This window comes from Varanus komodoensis, unplaced genomic scaffold (assembly GCF_004798865.1).
Source record: "Varanus komodoensis strain SLA01 unplaced genomic scaffold, ASM479886v1 scaffold12, whole genome shotgun sequence".
Taxonomy (NCBI): domain Eukaryota; kingdom Metazoa; phylum Chordata; class Lepidosauria; order Squamata; family Varanidae; genus Varanus; species Varanus komodoensis.
Genome location: NW_025335349.1, coordinates 8851040 through 8876545, shown reverse-complemented (window position 1 = coordinate 8876545; position 25506 = coordinate 8851040). Strand labels below are relative to the sequence as shown.

General features: G+C 38.1%; 1 protein-coding gene across 6 annotated transcripts in view; it reads right to left on the bottom strand.

The window, feature by feature from the left end:
* Window positions 1-25506, bottom strand: part of SENP6 (SUMO specific peptidase 6) — a 64020-nt gene that overhangs the window by 14324 nt on the left and 24190 nt on the right. For 3 of the 6 annotated variants that reach the window (XM_044421627.1, XM_044421622.1, XM_044421623.1), the window contains 13 exons: window positions 20932-21002; window positions 19952-20082; window positions 18822-19197; window positions 11954-12186; window positions 9140-9313; window positions 7691-7724; window positions 5441-5626; window positions 4510-4736; window positions 3778-4047; window positions 3215-3315; window positions 3022-3138; window positions 2078-2200; window positions 750-842 (listed from right to left, as the gene is read on the bottom strand). In XM_044421627.1, the coding sequence (XP_044277562.1) occupies window positions 750-842; window positions 2078-2200; window positions 3022-3138; window positions 3215-3315; window positions 3778-4047; window positions 4510-4736; window positions 5441-5626; window positions 7691-7724; window positions 9140-9313; window positions 11954-12186; window positions 18822-19197; window positions 19952-20082; window positions 20932-21002 (2136 nt within the window). The remainder of the gene's footprint in view (window positions 1-749; window positions 843-2077; window positions 2201-3021; window positions 3139-3214; window positions 3316-3777; window positions 4048-4509; window positions 4737-5440; window positions 5627-7690; window positions 7725-9139; window positions 9314-11953; window positions 12187-18821; window positions 19198-19951; window positions 20083-20931; window positions 21003-25506) is intronic. The other 3 variants (XM_044421624.1, XM_044421625.1, XM_044421626.1) reach the window with 3 other exon arrangements.

The following is a 25506-nucleotide window of genomic DNA, read 5'->3' as shown; positions in this document are numbered from 1 at the left end:
CCTACAGTAGTATACCTGATGGTCATCTGAATTAAATTCACCCATTCCTGTCCATTTTGGTTCAATGATTCCTAAGATGTCAATGTTTAGTCTTGTCATCTCTTGTTTGACCACATCCAGCTTGTCTTGATTCATGGATCTTACATTCCAGGCTCCTATGGAGTATAGATCTTTGCAGCATCGGACTCTCCTTTCACCACCAGATACATCTGCAACTGAGTGTCCTTTTGACTTTGACCCAGTCGCTTCATTCTTTCTGGTACTACTATTACTAGTCCTCTGCTCTTCCCCAGTAGCATATTGGATACCTTTCGACTTGAGGGGCTCATCTGCTGGTGTCATATCTTTTTCCCTTTTGGTACTGTCCATGGGGTTTTCATGACAAAGATACTGGAGTGGGTTGCCATTTCCTTCCCCAGTGGATCACATTTTGTTAGAGCTCTCTGCTATGACCTGTCCATCTTGAGTGGCCCTGCACGGCATAGCTCATAGCTTCATTGAGCTACGCAAGCACGCTTGCCATGTCAAGGCAAAAGTGGGGCATGTTCTCCCTCTATGCATGAAAGCAAAGGGAGCCTCCAAAAGCCTAAGATTTGATGCAGCATGGTCTTATAAAAGATCATGTTATATTGTTAAATCCAACTGCAGCAAATTGGAAACATCCAAAGGGCACTAGACATTTGAGGATGTCTGTCGTATGACTAAAAATAATGAAGTTCCAGAGCTACCCATATGCAAGTCCTACTTACGCTTCATTGAGAGGAACAAAAATAAAATCTTTTGCAAAAATATCAACATGTCGTGTCCATGTTTTCACTCGGCCATGCCGTTTCTGCTGAATTCTGGAACGAACAAGACAAAAAATTAAATTATAATTAAAGGAGTATGTGTTCTTTCTACCTACAGTAAGAGTTCGTCTATCAGCAGCACAGCTTAAGCGTACTAACTCTTTGAAGAGGTTCAGAGCCCACATTCTGTGTTCCTTTGGCATGAATAACCTTTTTAAAAGCTTACAAGAATTGCCAAATAGGAACACTAGCCATAACTTCCTGCTGCTATCCTTTACACCATCTACTACAGTACAGGTGGGCTACCTTTAGGGTACAAACACCAATTCTTAATCCATCAGAAACCACACCCCACTGAAAATTTGGAAGAGTAGGGAGGAAAGCCTTTTTAAAAGGAGGTGAGAAAAATATATGTTTTCTTCTAAAGTAAAATGGCTTTTCTAGGAAGTATCTGCAGATTTTGCTTTAAAACATAGAACCCCTTGCATGCTTCATTTAAAGAGAAATGGCAGTGTGTGTCTGCCTGCACTTTTCCACCAAAACTTAGTAGGAAATTCAGTGGTGGAAATTCAACAAACCATACTGTAATAATCACATTTTGTGCCCACAGACATACATTTTCTAACTCCCCTCAGAATGAAAAAGGTTCACCACTCTGAACTACTAGCTGGATATAAAAAGCAAATTACTATTTTGTTTTTCTACTCAGTTTATGATCAATACTTGCTACTTGTTATGTTCTGGACATAACAGTTCAACAATGATTTAGCATTAAAAACACAAGCACTGGGCTTTTGCCCTTCCCTTCTCTGGCACAGCCATAGGATTGGAAGCTTTCGCTTCCATTTTCAATTTATCATGGTTATTATGTCAAGCCCAGAACTATGACTGAATCATAACTATAGGATCCCCAGATGTTAGACCGTAATGTCCAACACCTCCAGCCCTGGTCAAGGAGGATAGAAAATGCAATCCAATATTTGGGGGCAACAGGTTTGGAAAGACTACTTTAGAGATACAAACTATAGTATGAAGTTGTCTTCTTTCCCTAAACCATACCAATAAGACTAACCAAAGTTAGTCAAGGTTCAGTCAAGACAATTAACTTCAAGTAGTTAAACATAGAAGCAAACACTTCCAATCTCCTTGGGCTGCACCAATGGAGGAGGAGGAGGGCATAAAAGTGTGCTCACATAAAGCTAAGCTCAGCATAGCTTCAGAAGAAGGCCACTGTTTCTACAAGAGCTGGAAACTGGAATTCCTCAAATATATATTTTAACCAGATTTACGTGAGTTTTGAGGTTTCTTGAAGATTTCTCCTTTCTCTTTGATTAAGGCGTTTGTAGAAGAAGGAACTGAACACATGAATCCTATCAGCATCTTCTTTTTTCAATTTTTCAAGCACCAGGTACCTTTATTTTGAAAAAGAGAGCCAAGCACACAAAGATTTGTTTCCAGCGCTTCCATTCTTGTCTATAAAGCTTTATTTCTCTAGAAAAGGTAAAGGTTGCTACACATAAGCTATCCTACCAAAACAAAAACAGCTTGCCAAAAGAGGTACAGAATTTCCCACCAAAGAAATAGCCATACAAAGGGCAACAAACAAACAACCCTGGGAGATCTTTCAGATTCCCTGACAAGGACCAATTAGCTTCAATTTTGGAAGTAGGATTTACTGTTGCAGATGAATGTGGATAAATCCTATCAATAGAAAAAACTGGTTTTGACATGAAAAGATTTGAATTATAGTACCTTTATATAAAACAGGTGGCATATTAAATGTATTTATTGAATTTATATTCTGTATTTCCACTACAAACAATGCCTAAGAAGGCTACTAAAAATAACACAATTATAATTAAAGCACTAAAGCGATTAAATAAAATCGTATACATAAGAAACAAGGACTTCCACAAGACTGACGCCTGTCAAACAGCCTGATTCGAAGCAGCGTAAGATGGGGGTTGGCAACATGCCGCCTGACAGGGCCACACCAGCTTCCCCACCAGACTGCTTCCTCCTCACCAATCATCTCTGCAGCCAGGAAATGGCAAGCAGCAGAAGTGGCAGTAGAAGCAGGCAAGTGTGTGGGCAGGAGCAGCTGGCAGAAATGTGATGTGCAGCAGCGGGCAGCAGAAGTGCTAGAGGCACATGAAACACTCCAGAGGGACTGCAAACCCATGTACCAGAATAAATAAGACTTCCTAAGTGAAACAGACACCACACAACTTACTTTAAATAAAAATCAATGATTACGTCGTTTAAAAATTCTCCTCCATTTAAACAATGAAGATCTTCATTGGTAACAGAAATGCCACCCTTTGACGGAGGAGGGGGATATACGATCAATCTGCAAAGAAAAATATGTTAGAGACAGAACTCTTAAAATGTAAAAAAGCATAATAATATTTAGAAAGATCTCTTACTTTTCTATAGGGCCAATAAAAACAGTATGTGGTTCCCCACTTTCATCATCATCAAAAAACTGGAACTGTGTTGCATTTCTCAGTTGCATCTTAGATTCAACCTTAGAAAAAATAGAATGTAACGCAAAGGATTAGAATATTTACCAACTCCTTAATGTACCACTTTTCCCTAGAACAATTTCTTGAAACCAGTTCTAACACACTGGCTTGGGTTTGGTTCAGCTATAACATTCTCAGCTTAATAAATAGAAAACTATCACCAAACCCATGCATGTCTCGCTTGCTTCTTCTATCTTCCACTTGAATTCTAGCTTCAGAACAGAGATCCTGGTTTGTCTGAACCAGTATTTTCTATTATCTCTAAAGCAGGTAATTCTAGTTTAATGTTAGTTTACTAACCAGGATATGAGCAGAAGAATCCTGGGACAGGGAAGAAGGAATTGAAGAGATGGAAAAACTAATACTTCCAAAGCACTGCCAACTTATGTCAGCTAGGCTGGAATATGTACATGGGGATTATCTGAAAACAAGCCCAACAAATGTAGATAGTTTTAAATTTTCACCTTTCCAGTTAATCCAATGGTAGGCAGGAGAGAGATTAACTGTGACAAATTCTGGAGGGGCTTTAGATCCAGTAGAATCAAGTCTGCTTTCAACACTTCCCATTTCAGGAGTCTACAACCACTGCTAACAGTAGGTTGATGCTGGTGGGGCTTTTCATAGACACACAGAGACCTCCACAGATATGCCCCTCTTTCCCCACTTGGCAGGATTCCTTTCTGCTGGTGGAAAGGCAACTTAGACCTCAACCAAAACCTCCTCAGCAAACAGCTCTGCAGGTTCGGAATGCCATGAGTCAGGGTCAGCTCTTGGCTTATTTTGGTTAGTAGACGAACATTTCACTAGGACTTTCCATTTCAGATATAATAAAAAAAGCCAGTTTAAACAAAATTGCTTCTGAAGCAACTTCACAGAAGAAAATTATATCCAAACAGCCCAAGGAAAAAAATTAAAATAGAATGAATTAAAGATACACAACCTCCACTCTTTTTCCTGAAATAATGCATTGTACCATGCTACGTGCAAAAAGAACAGTTAAAAGAAAGTAAATAGTGTTTTAAAGTTTTGGGCATTGCAATAAAATGCCTTTACAGTTATATTAACTAAAAACAGAAGCTTTGAACTTTCTTCTTTAATATTTTAGTGAAAATGTGGGAGCAAGTGACATTGAAAAGAATATTTGCAAATTGACAACATTATTTAACATTAATACAAATTTTAATAAAAAGTAGTACATGTTTTGGTTTGCCTTCTTTATGAGCCGTGTTCCCTCTAGAAGTGTCTTCAAATGATTTTGTAAAGGCCACAAGCCTACTATTTGCTTCTTCAAAAGTAATTTTCACAAAAAAATCAGAGATGTTGTTCCTGATACCAATATCCATGATTATTTTTTCAAATATTGCATTTGCATGAGGATCAAGGCCGGTCTCAAATATTAAAATGATGTACTGTTCTTCTGGATCTGTGAAAAAAGAAATTCATGCTAGTACACAAATTACTGTACATTTATAGTTCAGTTTGTTAAATATAAGATTTGTCTAACCCTCAAACAATCCTTAACATCTGTGTTCATACAAGATGACATTAGGTACGTACAGATACCATTAAAAAAATTTGGTTCTGGGCAGGCTAAATAAAGAGGCCTACTTTCTAGATGGAAATATATGTTTAGCTACATCAAATTGATAATACATATTTCGGAATGATTTTCTTTAAAAAGTGTGCATAAGCCAATGTGCTTTATTAGTTTTAAATTAAATTGCTTGAACACAGAAAAGCATATAAGAACTGCAGCATCAAGTACAACAAAGTAGTTCTAATATATATATATATTTAAAGGACATCTTTAGAATATGGGCCTCACATGCTCTAGTTAAATATGTTTCTATCACAGGGACATTTTTCCGTACAAAGAGGTAAAGCATGTACTACCAAGATCTACTAATCTATTCATGCATGGTTTGAGGTTAATGCAATTAACCTGAATACAGAAGTTAATACTGATGCTGACAAAATGGGACCACTAGCTTTTAACAAAGTTATTTAAGTTGATTTCAGAAAACTGTATGATAATGAACATAGTTTATTGATAAACCACTCTGCATGACATATTTCTCATTAGAAAAAGCAAAAAACCCTAAGTCTGAAAAGCAAATGTTCACTTACTTGCCCCTTTGCAGTCATACCAGACATTATCCTTCTCCCTGTTCATCTTCAGTTGCGATCTCAAACTTTGGCAGGCAGAAGGTATAGTTTGCAGGAAAACTACTGGCAACTTGCGTACCCCACACCATTCACACTTGGTAAGTTCAGAGGTTTTTAAATTAATATCATTAGTATCATTTTCTGACTCTAGAAGGTTACAAATAAAAATTCAAAGTTATACTGAATTATTCTGAAACCTTTGTTTCATATAACAAGTTTTAAAGCAAAAATTAATTCAGTGAACACAGAATGAATCATTACTATTCCCAAAGTCAGAAAAGTCAGAAAGACAAAGACTCAGTAAACATTAGTTTCTCCCTGTGGTCTGTTCAATATTAATTAACTTATATGGAATGAAGCCTGTTACTTAAGAAGTTGGGAATATTTCACAGTAGCTATATCATGTAAAGCTTGGCTATGAGTGCTATCCAACTAATACCACGCAGCACTGAAATGGCTTCTGTCAGGAATAACTAGGGGACCCTGCAGAGCAAATTTTGCAGATATGAAAGACAGGGATGTGGTGGAGGAAGAGAGGTAAACATTTCCTTGGATAATTTCCTATAAGCTTAGAAGCAAAGACAGGGGCTTGCATCAAAAACTACAATTGTACAAGCAGATGTACTTGTGCAAGAACCACCTATTACTGATACTCTCTTTTACTGAAAAACCACTCCTACCACATCTTACACTCAGCATCAGCTTTTGGGAGCCACAGAGAGCTGCAATAAGAAGGAATGTATGGGGGAAATCCTATTGTGACTAAAATTCTGTTTGCATGTTTTTTTGGATCCAAGCCAGGATTTCTAACACTGCCTGTACCCCTGATGTGCAGAGCAGAGACAGAATATGGTCCTCCTCACCATTTTATCCTCACAACAACCCTGTGAAGTAGTTTAGGCTAAGAATCTGTGACTTGCGCAAAGTCACTAAGAGGGCTTCATGGCCAAGTGGAGATTAAAATCTGGATTGGTTATAGTACCAGTCCAGCACTCTTAACCTCTTTGCCACACTGATTCTCCATATGAGTCCTTACCTACCCATGACCCAACCCTCCCCCCATCACCTGTAGCAAGGAGAATGCCCATTATAACTGCAGTGCCTATGGAACAATCTCCCAGAACTTGTACATCTTCCCACCACCTCTAGGACGTTTCAGACAGTTGATTTGTATGGGAAAGCATTTGGGTAGGCTGCTGCATAGACACAGCAGGGATTCTACTTTGTATTGTAATGCATTTTAAAGCTATATTACTAAAATTAGGTACTTTTGGACAATTTTAATCATACTTTTAATATCTGCAAGGGTTGAGGATGTTTTTAAATAAACTTTAAAAATACTTTAAAAAATACAGTTGTATTAAATTTGCTCCATTTATACCACTTCAAGCAAATGGAGATGTGTGGTATAAAGGTTCAACCATTACATCATATTCATTGCTAAGCACAGTAAATCAAGCTCCAAATCCAACTACCATATTTTTCCGTCTATAAGACACCCCCATGTATAGGACGCCCCCCACTTTTCTTACCGACCTCCAAGCGAGCAAGCGGCTGCCTCACGGCGATCGCACTAATCTCTCCCCCAGCGCACCTGCAATTGCACCTGTCTCCCCCCTTGAGCACGGCCACCACCGCCTTTCAACTGGCCCCCTGTTGAAAAAGTTTGAGAGCCCCTGGGCTACACACTCTCTGCAACATCAGCTGACGTCAGTTACATAAGGCTCATGATTGGAGGAAACCTGTTACCTAGTCTCTGCAATCGGAAGTTTCACTCATGAGGCTAGTTTGCAGAGATAAGGTATAGGCAGTTTTGCAACTGCGATTCTCCTCTCGGCCCTGTGTATAACAGGCCCCTCCATTTTTAGCTAAATATTTTTAAGAAAAAGTATTGTCTTATACACAGAAAAATATGGTATATTATCCTTTCACCCTTCCCACTCATTTAGAAAAATTGTTCTTGAGTAAAGCAGACAAAGAAACTTAAAGTTAGGCCCTGCTAGCAGCCTAAATTCTGAGAAAGATGCAGGGGAAAAAACATTACTTTACCTTATAAAAAATCATACTGCAGAATCATAATAAAAACATCTATTTATTTGGGTCCTCATTTTACACTAAAAGCAGACAAATGTATCACATAGAACTATGTTTAACCACAACTTGCACAATCATGTGGAGAAAATCATCATGCTAGTGGAGAAAAATACTAACCTTCCAAGCGTATCTTGATATATTCTAGGCAAAACTGAAAAAGAAAATTTATATTACTAAAGATATACAGTCTCCCATCAATCTTCCCCAGCCTGTATTTCCAAGCAAAAGTGTTAACTTGGGCAAGTTAAACATGCTGCCTTCTGACCCCCAGATGATTTTTTTGGGGGGGCGGGGGGCGGGGTCTTGAGATTAATTACTCACTTGTGAGATTTAGGCCTTTTTAAGATGTTCCCAGGACAACACAGAAAAGAACTGTGTGCTATATATACATTTTATAAATGTTTAAGAACAGATAGCATTTCAAATGCTCAAGAAAATTATTTTTGTTTAAACTAGTCTTTTACACTGGGATGGAATTTTATTGCTGCTATTCAATTCCAATGAACTAGATTCTTTTTTTTTTCCACTGAAAAGTTTCAGTGTTAATCCCTGAAAAGTAGGAAATTTGATCCTTAGACATATTTAAGTTTAATTATCTGTGCCATAGTTTGTGCATGTATCATAAGTTTGTTCAACACATTACAAGAAATGGTGGAATTATCTTAAACTGCATGATGTATATATCACAAAAAGAGTAACCATCCAATTTTTGAATTATGCATAATACAGACAATACATCTGCACAATTCTCTTACGAATAGTCCTTTTTTTTCAAGAAGAGAAGCTAAGGGCTTTGAAATTATTAGAAGCTTTATTCATGCTATTTTTCTTTTTAAAATTGTTATTGTATTTCAGTGATGCTAAGGAAGACCACATTTGATGAAAAGTATGCTTCTTTACCAGCTGCAGCTTACTGGGATTTTTTAAATCACAAGAATTGTGTAAAGCAGATAAGAATATTCATCATTCTACATTTTATTTGAAGATTCTGAAAAAAGTATATTTAATAAGAGTTTTATGAGAAACTACTGCAAGATCCTCCATTATATTCATTTCATTTCCATTTCCCAATTTGATGTCCTAACTGAACATTCAGTTAAACTTATCTCTCAGAACAAGGAACATTTCCACCCTAGTCCTCAGTGACTCTAACATTCATGTTGCTCACACCTACATGTGTTCTGATTCTCTTCCTAATCTCCTCCACTAGGCTTCACATTTGGACACACTACTTTTTTAATGGCATTACCTTTCTCTTGATCTTCAAGAATTGCTGTTTGAGGGCTTGCTAAGAGGGAATTCTCTGTATCCAGTATCACCTGTCTCTTTCAAATCCTGAAAACTCCATGCTTTGCACATACAAACATTTACCCTTCCATGACCTGCGCAATATCACAAGCATAGTGTTGTCGTCTGTTTTCATTACATCAATACCCAATTCCTGAAACTCCTCAAACCACACTTTCAGCTCTTTTCTACTTCAGCTCTCAACTTAGATGCCCTGTAATCCCATTTGTTAGTATAAAACAGGAAGTGGAAAAGCAGGAAAAATATTCTTTTACTTACAATTACAGGTTCCACCACCATTTTTCTCAGGGTTCCTATTCTTATACTTCGACAGTTTAGAATGACACTGTCAAAAGAGTTCTGGTATGGTAAAGAGACAACGGCATCCGTTGCAGCTTCCTGGGAGTGAACTTTGCGACGTTTTACTGGGGCATTGGATACAACATTGCCAAACTGCAAAATAGTTTAAATAAATAAATGTTTTGGTAAATTATAACTTGTGCCTTTAAAATGTCTGAGCTATCCTTCAGAATGTATTTAGGCATATTAATCATGATTTGTATTATGATCAAGCTTTTGATCAAGAGTGATCAATCAACCACCTACTCTTATTTATAAACTAATTCCGCATATTTTAGGTTAAGATACAATTAGTCTGGGAAACTCATAACTGAAGTGATAGTTGTGTTTCAGCTGGCATAAAGCAATGTTTAAGCATTGTTCCTGTTCACAAGCAATGTATATTACTGCCCGACACAACCACATTAAAGCCAGAAGTCTCTGCAAAAGTAGGAGTTTAAAACCATTATGTCTTAGTCACATACCAATAAGGCCAAGCGGTTGGAGGCCTATGCGAAAACGAGGGGCAATAGCCCCTCCATGTATGTTGTTGACTCTGGAAGCCTGTTTACATTTTTTTAAGAATTAGTTTCTGGTTTCCTGTGCCTTGACTCATTACTTCAAATGAAGCAACTAACTTATTTTTAGTATGTGCTGTGTCATACTCAACAAAAAATATTGGGAGTTACTGATTCACTTCACTGACAATTGATAAGAAAATCTGTTTTCATAATGAACAGCTAGATCTTCCATCTCAGCTGGAATAGCTAAGGATGACCTAGCAAGTGGATGATGAATGAGGCACGGCCATGGCTTAAAGTACATGCTTTGCATGCTGAAGGTTCCAGATCTAATCCCCATGAATGCAGATGAACCCATGGCCTAACTAAGTATATGGAATATGCTATGTTCTATATAGATCAAACAAATAGAAGTAGTGGAGCATCTGTGAACAGCACTGCAACCCCAGAATGTCCTATCAAAACAAAGAATATGTAACACACAAACTGACAACCTCTAAAAATGGACCATAAAATATATATTAGATGCTTTTACCAGGCGTACCATCAGAAATTGCATCATTTTAGTGTACAACACCACAGGCATAATCCAGTGAATAGTAAGTAAATCCTATTTATCCTACAGAAGAATTAAGCATGTGCTCAATTTGCTCCCATTGATCGTGCATTGTACTCCTTGTAAACATAATCAACAAAAATATGCAAATTTGGAAAACAGTAAGATTATAGATATATAATACAGCACATTCAATGCTTGCTTAGGGGCTACTCCAGAGTAGGGAGAAAATTAAGTGAAAATTAGATTGTTTCATCATTTCCTGGACAGGCTACATTGTATTTCCAATTATTTGATTGTTCTTCATTTTCCAATATTGCCACTGAGTGCTTATACAGTGCTTTAATACCATTTACTTTTTTAAATTTTTGATTTTAATTTGCCATGTTATCTAATATTTTGGATGGTCTGTTTACATGTTGGCTTTTTGGCACTGTATGTAGGTTTATACATCCTCTATTTAGTGAACTTGCTTATTCTTTGCATGTTCTATATGTAATATTTACATAAAACTCAAGAAGCTGGACACTTAAGAAGTTTAGTAACTTAATATATTTGAAGATTATTTTAAAGAAATGCTGCCATGACTATTAAAGTCTTTAGATTAACATACCGTGAAAGTTGTCCCCCTTGACAGCACTTAAGCAGTCTGCTCATGGTGCATTTTTGTCTTTGTTTATCCAACTCTTGCAGTGAAGCTCAAACTAAAAAACAAAAATCCCCACCATGAAATCCTTAAAATGAAGTGCTATTAATTGGGACAATTTTCAACTTTTTTTTAATTTTAAGGAATTATCATCCTTGCTGGGTGCCACTTTGCTTACTGACACCTGAGTCACACTTACCAGCAACAATGTTGGAGCCATTTTCCTATGACTGCTTTCCGTACTCCTCTGTTACTAAAGGAGCAGAAGAAACACCAAGACAGACCAACCACAAAGAAGACCCCTCCTCTTTTTCCACTCTCAGGGATCCAATTTCTGTTACTAATGTGGTTTCTCCCCTGCGAGCATGCTTCTCTGTCATGGTCCTGAAAATCTGAACCATCAGATCAGCAAGGAAAGCAAGCATAGGGAAATGACTCCCACACTGTGGAGGCAACCATTATTAAGGTTCCAGTCTAGATAATACTTTTGTTTATACTAAGTAATTCAATGGGAATTCATTGCTGTGTTTTAAAGCAGCCTCCCCATTCAATTTCCAACTGTATCAAACTTTTTTTTTTAAACTTCAAAGTTTCAAGAGCAGCTTGCCATGCAATCTGGGGGATGTAATGTTTTTCAATAGTTCTACTAACTACATGCTACTACCCAGAGTTTTCTAGATCCCATTCTAAAATTAATATCAAACTACAAAGGTGTTAAGACTATTAAATCAGCATAGGGTTGATTTCAGAGGACATTTCTCATACATTAGTCTTATTGAAATGATCATGTTGATTATAACTAGCTGAACTCCCCTTGATCTAAATAGGACTGATGCATAATTAACGCTCTGGATCCATCCCATAAACAAGTAGATACTGTAGTGCCATGTCTAGAATCAAGTTCAAGAGACTAAACTGCTTTCTATTAACATACTGCACAGCATGTTTTCACAAGCATACATGCACATTTATTTATAGAAACCATATGTATGCTTTACATACACATTTAAAACTTCATATAAAAGTGCTACCTGGTCTTTCATTCTTGCTTTTCTTGGTAATATAACTGCAGCCTCTGTGTCTGCTGTAATACTAGTTAGCCTTTGTTCTAGTTCACAAGTGTTTTCCTTCAAGGCTGCCTCCACCTTTCCTGTGGAAGGTGCAGGAGAAGAACAGGCTGAATCTGCTGGACGTGGAGATATGCTCTCCATTCGGTTAGTGCTGCCAATTTCATCCTCCTCATCATCATCACTGGACAAAACAACTGAAAGGGAAAAAAAGCATTTTCTCAAACTATTTATTTAAAGTTTAGTGCCTAGGCTATCAGGCCCAAAAAAACTACTGCAGTCCTTTTGGGTAAAAAAAAAAAACCCAAGGCTGTGATGCATATTTTAAAAAGGATAATTCCCTATACTATTCTGCTGTTTCCCAGCAAGCCCTTTAAAAATTTTTACATTTTTTGCAAGACAATATTTTTGTATCAAAGAAATCAACAGTTGTTTTTCCCCATATAAAAGCACTGAACTTGGCAAAATGTATGGTATTCCATTCTTATAAAAAGAAAGGGAAATGTTCTTTTTTCCTCATGCACAATTTCCAATAGTTAGAGCGTATGTATCTGTATTATGGTGCCTTGCGGACATATTCATCCCACTTTGACTTTTCCACATGTTGTTGTGTTACAAGCTGGAACTCAATGGATTTAACTGGTGTTACCACTTCATGTACAAAAGATACTCAACACTGTGAAGGTGCAAAATATTTTTATTGAGGCAAACAAATTAGGATATGTTGGTTGTATAAGTATCCATCCCCTCCTTGAGAAAGCACTCCACCAAAACTCAGTGCCCTAGTAAGACCAGTCAGAGAAAGAATTAAGAGGCCAACCGTAACTCTGACGAAGGGCAGGTTGCTTACCTGTAACTGTTGTTCTTTGAGTCACCATCTGTGCATTCACACATATGGGTGCTGTGCCTGCGTAACACCTAGATCCAGGAAGATCTTCTCAGCTCAATATTGTTTGGTGGGATTCTCCCCTCCCCAGTATAAATAGGCTGGGTTCCCACCCATTGTCTGTCCAGCTGGAGACCAACGGTTTGCCATCCAGTCCATACTGGATTCTCTGTTAAGGTGAAATAATCTGTTTTGATGTCACCAACACCGATGTGGGCCAGCAGGTGGGTTGTGTGAATGCAGAGATGACACTCGAAGAACAACAGTTACAGGTAAGCAACCTGCCCTCCTTCTTCGTGGTCTCTGTGCATCTCACATAGGGGTGACTATATGTAGAGGTGGGAGGGTGTTGTTACCAGAGAACTGTGGACAGAACAGCATGTCCAAAGGAACAGTCCCGTCTGGCTTTAATGTCGAGTTGGTAGTGGTGGAAGAATGTAGACAATGTCGACCAACAGTGGCTTTGCAGAATTCATCCAGGAACGTAGGGCCATTGAAGTGGAGACAGCTCTAGTGAAGTCTCCTGTCAGATTGTCTGATAGGTCTGTGTTGGCTAGTTGGTATGCTAGTTTGATCATTTCAACTGTCCATTTGGAAAGATGTTATGATCCTATCGGTTCACTCTTGTCATTGTCTGGACCAGTAGAAGGCAAGAGCTCTTTGTACATCCAAGGCGTATAGAGACCATTCAAATTGGAGTTGTAGGTGCTGGAAAAAAGCCCAGTAAAACAATGTCTTCGTTTAAATGGAATGTTGTGGCTAGCTTCAGTAGGAAAGAAAGATCTAGACGTAGAACAACTTTCTCTTTATGGAAATTTAGACATGGTAGATTCTGAGTGTGCAAAGTTCACTTGCTCTTCTTTGATGATGTGATGGCCACCAAAAATGATGTTTTCCACAAAAGAAGTCTGAGGTCCACAGATGTGAGTGGTTCAAAAGGTGGGTTGGTAAAAGCCTAGAGTACAACTGAGAGACTCAACATCAGGATGAAGGATTGGATTGGAGGGTTTAAATTTTGAAGTCCTTTCATCAAGCGTTGAGCCAGTGGATGGGAAAAAAGAGAGGATTCATCAATTCAGCCTCTGTAGTGTGAGATTGTGAACAAATATACTTTTAGCAAAGTTGGTTTTAGTCATTTTGATGTAGGCAATGGAGGAATTGTAGAATCTTATGAACTGGGATGGTAGATGCCTTGAATGCATGGTCCCTACCATAGTTTTTAATTTTCTCCATTTGGCCAAGTACAATTGTCTTGAATTTGGCCATAGCACTGCTTGTAGTATCAATTGCTATCTGTGGATCCAAGTAAGTCGTATCCAATGTTAGTGGATCAGCCAGGTGGTCAATTTCAGTGTCTGAAGGTTGCAGTGCAGAATTTTCCCATGTTCCCAAGAAACTTGGTCTGGAATCTCCAGTAAGTATACGTATGTCTGGTGCAATAGATGTAGGAGCATTGGGAACCAGTCCTGTTGGGATCACCATGGAGTTATCAGGATGCAAGATGTTTGATCCTGTCTTATTTTTGCCAATGTCTTTGTTATGAAGGGAAACAGTGGCTTCATTCTGCCTTGTTTATGTAGAACACAGTTGTCATGTTGTCCATGGCTACTTCTACATGTTTCCCAAATAGAAGTTTTTGGAATGACTGAACAGCCTTAAATACTGTCATGAATTCTAGGTAACTGATATGTCATCTGCGTTCCCATCCATGCCATGTTCCTTGAGCTTGTATGATGCATAGTGTGCTCCCCATCCAGTTAGGGATGCATCTGTTGTCAAGGTGACTGCCAGTTCCAACAGTAGGAATGGCATTCCCTGGTCCAGGTTGGACTCAATGGACCACCATGTGAATGTCTTCAAGATATATTGTGGAATCGTTCTGATGGGTCGCAATGGGGACAGTGAATTTTGTTGAACCATAGCTAAAATGGTCTCATCTGTAGTTTTGCATATTGCACCAGCAATACTGTTGACACCATGTGTCCAAAAGCCCACTGTATTGCTCGTATTGTAGTTGGGGCATGTCGTAAGTGTAGAACTGACATCATCAATTGTTGTAATTGGTCTGTGGGTAAGTAGGCTCGAGCAGATTGAGCTTCTAAACACTCTCTGATATAAGTAATTGTGAACGAAAAAGTTAGCATTTCTTGCTATTTTATGTATAGTCCAACTTGGTCTAGGAGATTACAAGTTATGGAGATTCATCTCAACAGTTCACCACTAGATGGGCCAACTAGTAGCCAATGATCTAAGTACGCATAAACCTGTACTCCTTGAAGCCTCAAATGTGCACAAACTGGTGCCATACATTTTGTGAATGCTCCTGGTGCTGTAGAAAGTTTGAATGGGAGCACCTTGAATTTGTACACATCATTGTCAATCTCAAATTGGAGAAAGTGCCTGTAGTTGGGATGGATGCTTATATGAAAATAAGCATCTTTTAAATATAGATGTGAACCACTCCCCTTTTTGTAATAATGGTAGCTTGAAGAGTGATCGTTCTAAACTTTTTGGTGTTTATGAAACAGTTTATTTCACATAGGACTAGAATGGGGCAGTGACCTCCATTTTGGTGGGGGGGGGGATGGTGGAGTACCTAGAGAAGAAACTGTGCTGTCTCTCCAATCAGTCTACTGGTTGAATTGCACCTTTCTTCAAGAGCATTTTGATCTCATCATCGAGATCACTGGTGAAGGTGATGTTCTACGAACTGTTCTGAGGGGAGGAAGGGTCTCAAACTCGATTTTATTTCCATGTTCTTTCTATGATGGATAGGACCCACCAATGGGAGGTGATGGATTCCCAAACTGGGAGATGTTTCAGTCAATCCCCAAAAGGGAATGGTGCAGTAAAATGAGGGCTAGATCGTGCTGCCTGTCAACATTGCTACTTGTCACTATCTAGCCTTTTCTTAGGCTGTTGAAATCAGGTAGTATTGGAATGGTGGCCTCAGTTTGGGGACAATTGAGGTTATTGCTGTGCCTGGTGAGGTAGGTATGTTGAGAAGATTGGAAGGGGCGGTACTGAGATGCATAGCTCCATGGCCACTTACATGGACCCTGCTGGGTCAGTTCCAGTCCCAGTCACCATGCCATGAGTCTTGCTTTGTGAATCATGTCAAGTCTTTCATCAGTTTTTGTACTGAATAGTCCGGTACCATCAAATGGCATATTTTCAATACATACCTGCATTTCTTGAGGCAAATTCATTGTCCGAAGCCAAGCATGTTGATGGAGTGCGGCTGCCCTGACAAGCCCTCTTGAATTGCAGTCAACATGATGTCTTGCTGTTGAGATTTGTTGACTGAAAAGTTGCATTGTTTCAGCAATGAACACTCTGGCCAACTCTCTGTTGAGGAGGAAGAAAAGTGGCCAAAGATTCCATTTTCTGCCATAAAAAGACCTGATAGAGTCCCATCATTGCCTTGTGGTTCAAAATGTGAAGGCCAAGTCCCATGGCAGAATAAATGTGGCAAGGCATTATGTCAATACAGCATCCTTCACAGTCTGTTGGGGCTGAGTTTTCTTTATGTTGTCAATCTTGTGTTGCTTCAACTACTACAGAGTTTGGCTGTGGGTGTTGTAGAAGGAATAGAATATCTTGTTCCCAGACTCCATACATGCTTTCAAGTCTGCAGGAGGTCCGTTGTGGCTGGTTCAACTCAATGCACTGGTATCAATGGGAGAGCTACCAGGACTGCATTCTCTGTGCAGGTAAAATAATAGAACCCTGTAGTGTTCCGGCTCAGTAGTTTGTTGAGCACCTATTCCCAATGATGTGGTCATATGAATGATTTGCTTGAAGAACCGTGCAAGACTCTTCAGGCAACCCAGGACCCTGAGCTGAAACCTTGTTCTCAGGTGAAGTTGAGATCCCTTAGGTATCTGGGCATAAATCCAAGTCTGATGCATAGCCCGTATCAGGTCAGTGAGGTATGCTGTGTGATTGGTGGCCTGGTAGTTGTGGAAGGAGACTTTTGGTCCTAGTGTTCTTGCAATTGCCATGGGCAAGCATGAGCTGGTAGCCATGGGTACTCATGTTGTGCAATGTAGGCCCACAGATATCTAGGTCCATAGTGTGGAAATAGTGGTGGCATCCAATATGGGTTTCTTCCATACTGACAGCTCTCCGGTTCATAGGCATGGATGGAACGTTGTGTTGAATTCAGTGAAGCGTTTACCAAGAGCAACCAATATGGGCACAGTGTTGGAGGTTGCTGTATCTGAGGATCCACACTTTTGGACTAGTCGTTTGTTCAATTAATGATTCCAGTCTTGGTGAATGGGCTGAGGAATTGCAAATCTTGCCCTCAGAGATTGAGGTGGGTAGAGCTATGTCTGGTTGGTGAGTGTCCGAGCAAACTGGTTTTCTCAGGCTCAACCATACCGATGGCACTCAGGTTGGAGTTTCTGTTGGTACCAATATGGTAAGTAGTTCCTGAGAAGGCTCATCAAACTGCTGAGTCAAATGGGAATGACGTTTCCACTTTTTCTCAGGTTTTTCTTTTTCTGAGTGTTTTTCCCGTCTTGATTCCTTTGATTCCTGATGTCTTTGATAGCCACTAAAGCTCTATCCCAAATTTCCTTCTTCAGGCAGTTTTCTCGGTTCTTTCTTGCTTCTTTTGTAAACACTTGATAGTGGGGGTACTTGTCAACATGATGCATTTCCCCTGGCATAACAAGCAGAATGAATGGCTGTCAAGGGCGTTTTCACTCCACAGTTAGCACACTTTCTAAAGGCAGGATGTTGCACCATCAAGGAATAAGAAAAAGAAAAGACAAAGTGAGGTAAGTTGAGAAGATTATAGAAGGGGTTTTTTTTTATTTTTTGTGAGAAAAGTTTAGTAAAGGGGGTGCTCAAAAGGGAGAGTTGTGAAGAGAAAATAGCTGTGAGGAAAAAAGCTGAGTCAAAAAAGGCTGTGAAAAAAATGAGGTTTTTCAAGAGAATAATGAAGGAATAACAAGAGCAACAGGAGACCCGAGAAACAGTGGATGGTGATTGAAAGAGAACTGACAATGGGTGGGGGGATCCTGCTTATTTATACTGGGGAGAGGGGGTGGGACTCCTACCAAAAACCATTGAACTGAATCTTCCCAAATCTGGGCACTGTGCAGGAGCAGCATGCATATGTGTGATGCACAGAGACCATGAAGAAGCAACTGGAAAGACCTGCATCTTAGATAGGAAAAGCCATTCATGGGAGGACTATCACCCCGACTCTTCACAAAGTTGAGCTTTATGAAAGATTGGTGAGAACAAAGCCATTGCTGAAACAAACCCATATCAAAGTCTGTTTCGAGTTTGCAAAAAGGCATGTGGGAGGCAGTGAGAACACATGGAAAAATATTTTCTCTGGTTTCGAATGAAACAGTAAAGCATGGCGGTGGCAGCTTCTTGTTGTGGGGGGGCGGTGTTCTTGGTAGGGACTGGGAAACTGCTCAGGATTGTTGGCAAGGGAGATGGAGCCAAATAGAGGTCAATTCTAGAGGAAAAGTTGTAGAATTGTCTGTAGGGAAATGGGACTGGGACAAGGGTTCAGCTTGCAGCAGGGCAGTGACCCTAAACACAAAGCCAAGGTAACTGTGGAATGATTTAAAACAAGAAAGCTATTGTTGTGGAATGGCCCAGTCAAACTTATCAACACAGTGACTAGACCTATGCTTAGCTTCAAAAAGATCACTCTATCATGGACATGCCTCAAGACAATCAAACAACATCATCATCATCATCATCATCATTATTATAACATTTCTATGCTGTCCCTTGCCGAAGCCTCGGGGCGGCTTACAAACACAATAAAATACAATAAAATACAAAAATAACAATATCAAATTAAAATTAACAATATAAAATAAATAATTTAGTCTCCTCAAAAGTGTCTTCTGAAGAGGAACATTTTGCAAATAGCTTATACCCATCTTAATTTTTTTCAAAAAAATTACTTACTTGGATCATTTAGTTCAGATGCTGTTGTACTCCTCTGCCTTATGTTTCCTGTAATTCTAGAAGCAACTTTTCCATTTGGCCGCAACATAGCAGGGCCTATACTACGCCTCACCATGACATCAGCTGAAACTGTACCAGAAGACCCGTAGAATTTTTTTGTATTTAGTCCTGTGCTTAAAGATTTTTGCCCTGTTGAATTATCATGTATTGATTCTCGTGTCAAAGATCCCAAAGTATCGTTTAATGCCAAGTTTTGCATTGACTGTCTTTGCAAGCCCCCAATATAAAAAGTTCCACAAATTTGGCATTTGTTCTGAGTTTCATTTCCTTTCCCAACACATGGGCAAACTGTGGAGGAATTATTCTGTTCCAGACCCTAGGATTGAGAAAAAGATAGGTAATCTGTTTATTTTTAAAAATGATAAAGATACACACAGTAAACCTATCTAATAAAAATCACACAGAATCTTTGGGAAAAAATGGATGGGAGCAAGAAAATATCAATTTGCAAAATTTCAAGATGAAAAAACCTGCCAGAAGAACCTGAGAACATAATTCAAATTAAAATCTATTCCCAATCTTTCCTTAAATCTATTCACATTATTTCCTACAGTCTTTACTTTTCATCCTTATCTATACTCTACCCTTGCCTCTAGTCTACACGGCCTTTACTTCTTACCCCTCAACAGAAAGTGTCACTCAAATGTTGTCATCTGACCCACACAACTTCAAGCATCTCAAGCTGTAGATATGTTGATAGAGACTTGTGCAAATTGGAACCTGGGTTGATTAGATTATTAATGTTGTATCCTTTTCCTACATGGTACATCATATGTACAAACATGCAAGTGAAAGAGCAGAAATGAAGCAAGGTCACCTTCTTACACCTCAGGGATCTGTACTAAAAACCCAAGTTGTTTTCCAAGTAAGTTTGCATGTATGCAGTAAATTAAATCCACTTATCTTTTTAAAAGTACACTGGTAATGATGTTGCAGTAACAAATCTGCAGCCATGTCATCCCAACTGTAAAATTATTCTACCCAAGACCTAAAAAATGCAATTTAACCTATTAACAATGTCCACTTCTGAGTTTAACAGAATTTAAAGGGAATGTTTATATATAACCCACCTCTAGGTGGGTTGCACCTTTTTTTGTAGCAGGAGATGAATATAAAGTGCAGTGACGTTTCAGTTGTACCTTCCTTGTAATTCCTGAATCTGACTCTGATCCAGACTCTTCTCTATTTTCCAACACACTTTCTGTAAGGGAAGAGGGAAATCATTACCAAATACTAAACTGTACTCAAGTAACAATGAAATCCATAATTTATTGAAATTTCCCACTAAGATGCTGAATATACCAACGCTAGTTCATTATACAACACAGTAGTACAAGATCTGGAACCTGGGAAGTTTCTTTGGAAAAGAGAAAAGGAAAAGCAAGCATACATGGACACACCTCTAAAGTAATCATAGGAAACAAAGCAACATCTATGTTAATTCTTTTGATAGATTGCAGAACCTATTTTCTTGTTGGACAATAGGATTACTTCCACTTCATACCACATAGCTAAGGCCTAGTAAAAAAATACCACCAAGTAAAAAAAAAATACAATTGATAAACCTAAGAATGCAGCAAAATCAAAATACAAAATAATTATTATTCATTCTTTAGAACAGAGTCAGCAACTAGTGTCCCTTTAGATGTTACAGGACTCCCATTCCCATCATCCCTTACCATTACCTATGCTGGATAGGAATGATGGGAGTTGAAATCCAACAATATCTGGAGGGACACAAACTGCCCATGCCTGCTTTACAACACTGCATACTACTTTTTTATATCAATTTCAAAATTTGTTCACAAACTGAGTAACATCAATCAAAGAATATTAAAAACAAAAAAGAAACTGCAAAAGGAGTAACTGCAACAAAATCCATGGAAGGCCCAGAAATAGTAGGAACATTTCAAAAGTCAACAAAAATCATACAAACAAGAAGGTTTTTCTCAATTTGTTACTGTTTTGATTCAAAGGGATATACATAAATTTACTATTCCATATGTAATATAAAATAAATCAACTTGAATGAAAATAAGTAGAAACTTACTTGTCTCTGGAAGCCGAGGCATTCTGCTGCATTCATTCTCAATCTTCAGAATATTAGGGGGATATTTTTTTCTGGGGAAAATTAATTTTAAGTTGTACTCAGCAGAAGTATATTTATATTTTAAATATGTCTAATAGAGAACAATCACATCCTTTTAAAATATTTTTATTTCACATTGCAGAATATTCATTTTAAAATACTGCTTTTAATATATATGAAAACACTGCAAACTATCTTATGTTCCCATTTACCAACACAAAACTCTCTAAAAAGATTCTGAATGAATACATATATGCTATTTCACTGATTAAAAAGTCTATTGTTTAGTTCCCCCAAACTAAAACAGAGTTAAACATTAAGTTATTACCACAAGGTAGGACACAATTTAAAAGCTGTTTTAAAATAATATATTCTACTTCTCAGCCTCAGGGAGAGTGCCTGCCATTATACAGACAACATGGCACCCACTCACATACAAAGGTGAGGTATCTGTGGACTTGGGAGAATCTTGATATTTGTAGAGGTTCCCAAAAAAAAAAAAAAAAAATCTTAAGAAAAAAGACCTAGCCAAGTGGAAAAACGCACTAATGCTCCAGAGAAGATACGCACTAATGCTCCAAAGGTGATATGTTCACAATGAGTCACGGTTTCTTCCCCAACAAAAGTACTATGTATTGCTAAAACAGCATCTTTTGTGAGGTGTGCACATTATTGCACACACTGTTTATATTACATATTGTTTATACTTGCACATATTATACTAAAGCATAAAATAATAGTTATAACTAATCATGTACATAAATTGAAGCAAGAAACTACAAAGTTTATTTCAATATTAACATGGTATGATCAAATGTTCATCCTTTGGGAGTGACAACAACAACTGACTATTTCTAACACACAAACTGCTCTGCTGTAATGGGCTTAAAAATAAAATTGTTTAACATAAAATTAAACAGTTAAAGAAATTTCCATTTTGTATTCTCTAAATCATATTCCATAGTTTTTCTTCCTCTAACATACATTCCTGTAGGAGTTATACAAGCATAGTAATAATGAAAAGTCTGTTTAACTCAATGGATTCTGATATTATTGTATCTACATCTGTTTAAAAACCCCCATGTTTTTACATGACGCAGTTCACTTAATGATTAACATCACAGTTTTGTACATTATCTCCCTAGTTACACTGAACAGAAATGCAAAGCAATTACTGGAAATTTAACATATAAGAAATAAGAAATATAAGAAACTACTACATAATTGCCATTACTTTGCAGCTTTCATTTCTTACTAAGAAATACTATTCTCAATGCAATAATGATTGTTAGTACAACTATCAAACAAAGCAAGAACAGAATGTACATACAGATTAAACTTTCTTACAGCAACATACTTCTTATATTAAGATTTTGAACCACCCAGTGAGTTTCGGCTATTGGGTGATACATTGCGGTTGAACAAAGTACCTTAATGAAGGGATGAGGAAACCCCAGCCAGCTGACTAGATAAGGCCTGCAGGAATTCCCTTCTACCTCTGGCCCAACACTTGGTTGGTTATGATCTATAAAGCCCTAAACGGCTTGGGACCTGGATAGCTAAAGGAACGCCTGCGCCCATATATGCCCTCCCGCCCCTTGAGATCAGCAATGGATGCCCTTCTCCGGGAACCCTCTGTGAATGATATTAGGAGGGTGAGTACCCGGAGGAGGGCTTTCTCTGCGGTGGCGCCCCATCTATGGAATGAGCTCCCCAGAGAGGTCCGCCTGGCGCCATCGTTATTTGTTTTTAGGCGCCAGGCGAAGACCTTTTTATTTAAAACTTATTTTATTTGCTAAATTATTGAATTAATTAGGATTTTAAAATTAGCCGAGAATGCACCGGGGGTTTTTTAATGTTTTTTTCCTTTTAAATTGTTATATTACTATTATTTATGTATGTTTTTATGTATTCTTTGTGAGCCACCCCGATGCTTTGTTGCAATGGGGGCGGCATAGAAATGTTTTAAATAAATAAATAATAATAAATAAACACTTACGCTACTAAAGGAAAAGTTTTCCTCTCTAGACAAGAGCTTTTTCCTGCAGGGCAAACAGGACAGGTTAAAGCTGTTTGATGATTCAGTTTGGCTTCCTTCCAAATCTCATCTTGAGTTTGTCATCTAAGTAGACAAACTGAACAGCCATGCAGTGGCCTGGGGTTTGAGATGCTATTAGAAAGTGCTGCAGTATTATTTTTCCTGCTTATCTCTGGGTAGACATGCTTCCTCTTATAAATTGGTAACAATGAAATTGGGGTGGTGTGTTTTTCAGCTTTACTCACTTTTACCACGATGCTTAGCTGTCACTAGAATGCCTTCCCCCTAAAGTACCACAAACTATCACAATTACTTTGAAAACAAAGTTAATTCAAGTTAATGTTAACTGACATCTTTTAGTGAAGAAGAGGATGGGTGGGAAAAAGGCAAAACTGGGGTACCATTATCAAAGGAAGGAGGAAGAACCGTTCTTAAAATTGGAGTTCTCCTGCCCACCTAGTTCAAATATGTCACTATGATGGGAAATGTGCAGCCCACCAGATGTAAGACTCAAACTCCCAACTTCTCTTTCCATTGGTTATGCTGGCTAGGTAGGGCTGAAGGGAGTTGCAGCCCACCAACATCTGGAGGCCAACACATTCCCCACAGTTGGTCTATGTAGCATAACAGGCTTTGTGCAAGAGCCTACTTTCATCAAACTTCACAAAGTTTCAATGAAGTAATTGCAAAAAAAAGTGTTTCTCCAGTGAATAGATGTCTAACTGCAGCCTTGCATACTTTATATTTTATCCTAATAAAACATTTTTATACAATTGTACCAAAATTTCTATCTCAGTAATTTAACAAAGCTTTTGCTTGCAGTTTTTGTATATTAAGTAATTCTCTGACATGCATTGTGTATAAAGCATATTGTGCAGCATGTTTTTAATTAGTATATGCTGTTATTTCTGATCACCAAATAAATTCATTCTAAAAAATGTCAACAGAGGTGAATAAATTTCCAAACGTAGTCGTAGTTGTTCAATTCTACTAATGAGGCACCTAAATGGTGACAATGCAAATGATAACAAGGCACTTTTCTAAAACAGCTACAAGTTATTAGGAAAAATGAATAACTCGAACATTTTATGTTCTAAACCCCATTCACAAAGTTCTAGAAAATGAATTTAGTCATTTGTACAATCTTAAAATGAACATGTTCTCCAGTATGACTTTTGCACTCACTGGGTTTCTGATGTCCTAACAATAAGTGAACATGAGATAATAAAATATTCCTTTCTGAAAAAATTAAGCAAAATTAGTATTTCTAATAAGCCTTGACATTCTTGTATCGCAGCATACAACTTCTTTCTAAATTGTGCCACTTAGTAATGCAACATTAATAAGTTTCTAAAATGTATCAACTTGTGTAACAAATAAAGACCCCAAGAATATGGAAATATTCATAATACTATCTCTTTTTACTCAGATTTTGGATTACAAAATGTGCTATTAATGCTTTCCAAATTATACTCCTTTTTTAAATTTGCTGCTAAAAAGGTAAGTATGAAAATTTTAAAATTACTTTTAAGGAAACAGAAGCCTCTTTTCTCCATTCTAACTTCTCTTCCAAATGCATGTGCTCAGAAAAAGCAAGTAAACTTCTGTTCTTCTCCAGTACACATTCATATATCCCTTTCCTTATAAAATGTAAAGTAGTAAATAGCAGAATATTGTATAGGCTGAATAACTTCAACTTACAAACCATCTAAAATTATATGAGGCTATCCAAATACAAGTTTCTTGTAGAGCAGATAAGGCTGAGCACTTGTAGACATGAGATTTCTATAGTAGGAAATGAACTCTACAAAACCAGAATTGTCACTGAAAAGGCCCATCTCCTGGTCTCATGGGATGACACGTTTCCCAAAAATAAGTGCTGGAGCAAACACTGCCCCACTGATCACTGTCACAGGACCAGATCATAAGGAAACCCTTTAAGAAGATAGGATCCAGGGAGTTTCAGACTGAAAAGACTGACAGTGCCTAAATGAACAATGAGTGCAAACTCCTCTGTTCCCCTCACTAATATTAACATCACTAATATGAACAAGTCTGCTGAGGGATAGAATAACTAGCCAGAACAAAGCAGGACAATACCATGTCCTGCATATATGGTTAGCTACCACTTCCAATCAAAGACATTTGTAGCTGTGTATTAGTCTTACAATTATAACTCTCCAAAGCCTGGATTGGATGTAGGCTTGAGGGTAGAACAGAAACATCTAAGACATACAAGGTTCTTTCCCCTTCCCTCGTCCAATGCCATACCTACTGCAACCAACTCAATGTTTGCCTTGGATAACATGCCCCTTCCTTTTGCTTCTATCTGTCCAGTCTCAATGGACACACATTTTTCATCCCCTTTACCCACTACAACCAAGCCAGAACAAGCAACCAAGCTCCTGCATGTCTGCATGTGTAACACTGTAACATGCCATTTAAACACAAGTTCACATGTAGCTCAACATGTTATATTCCAGCAGTTTTCATAGCAG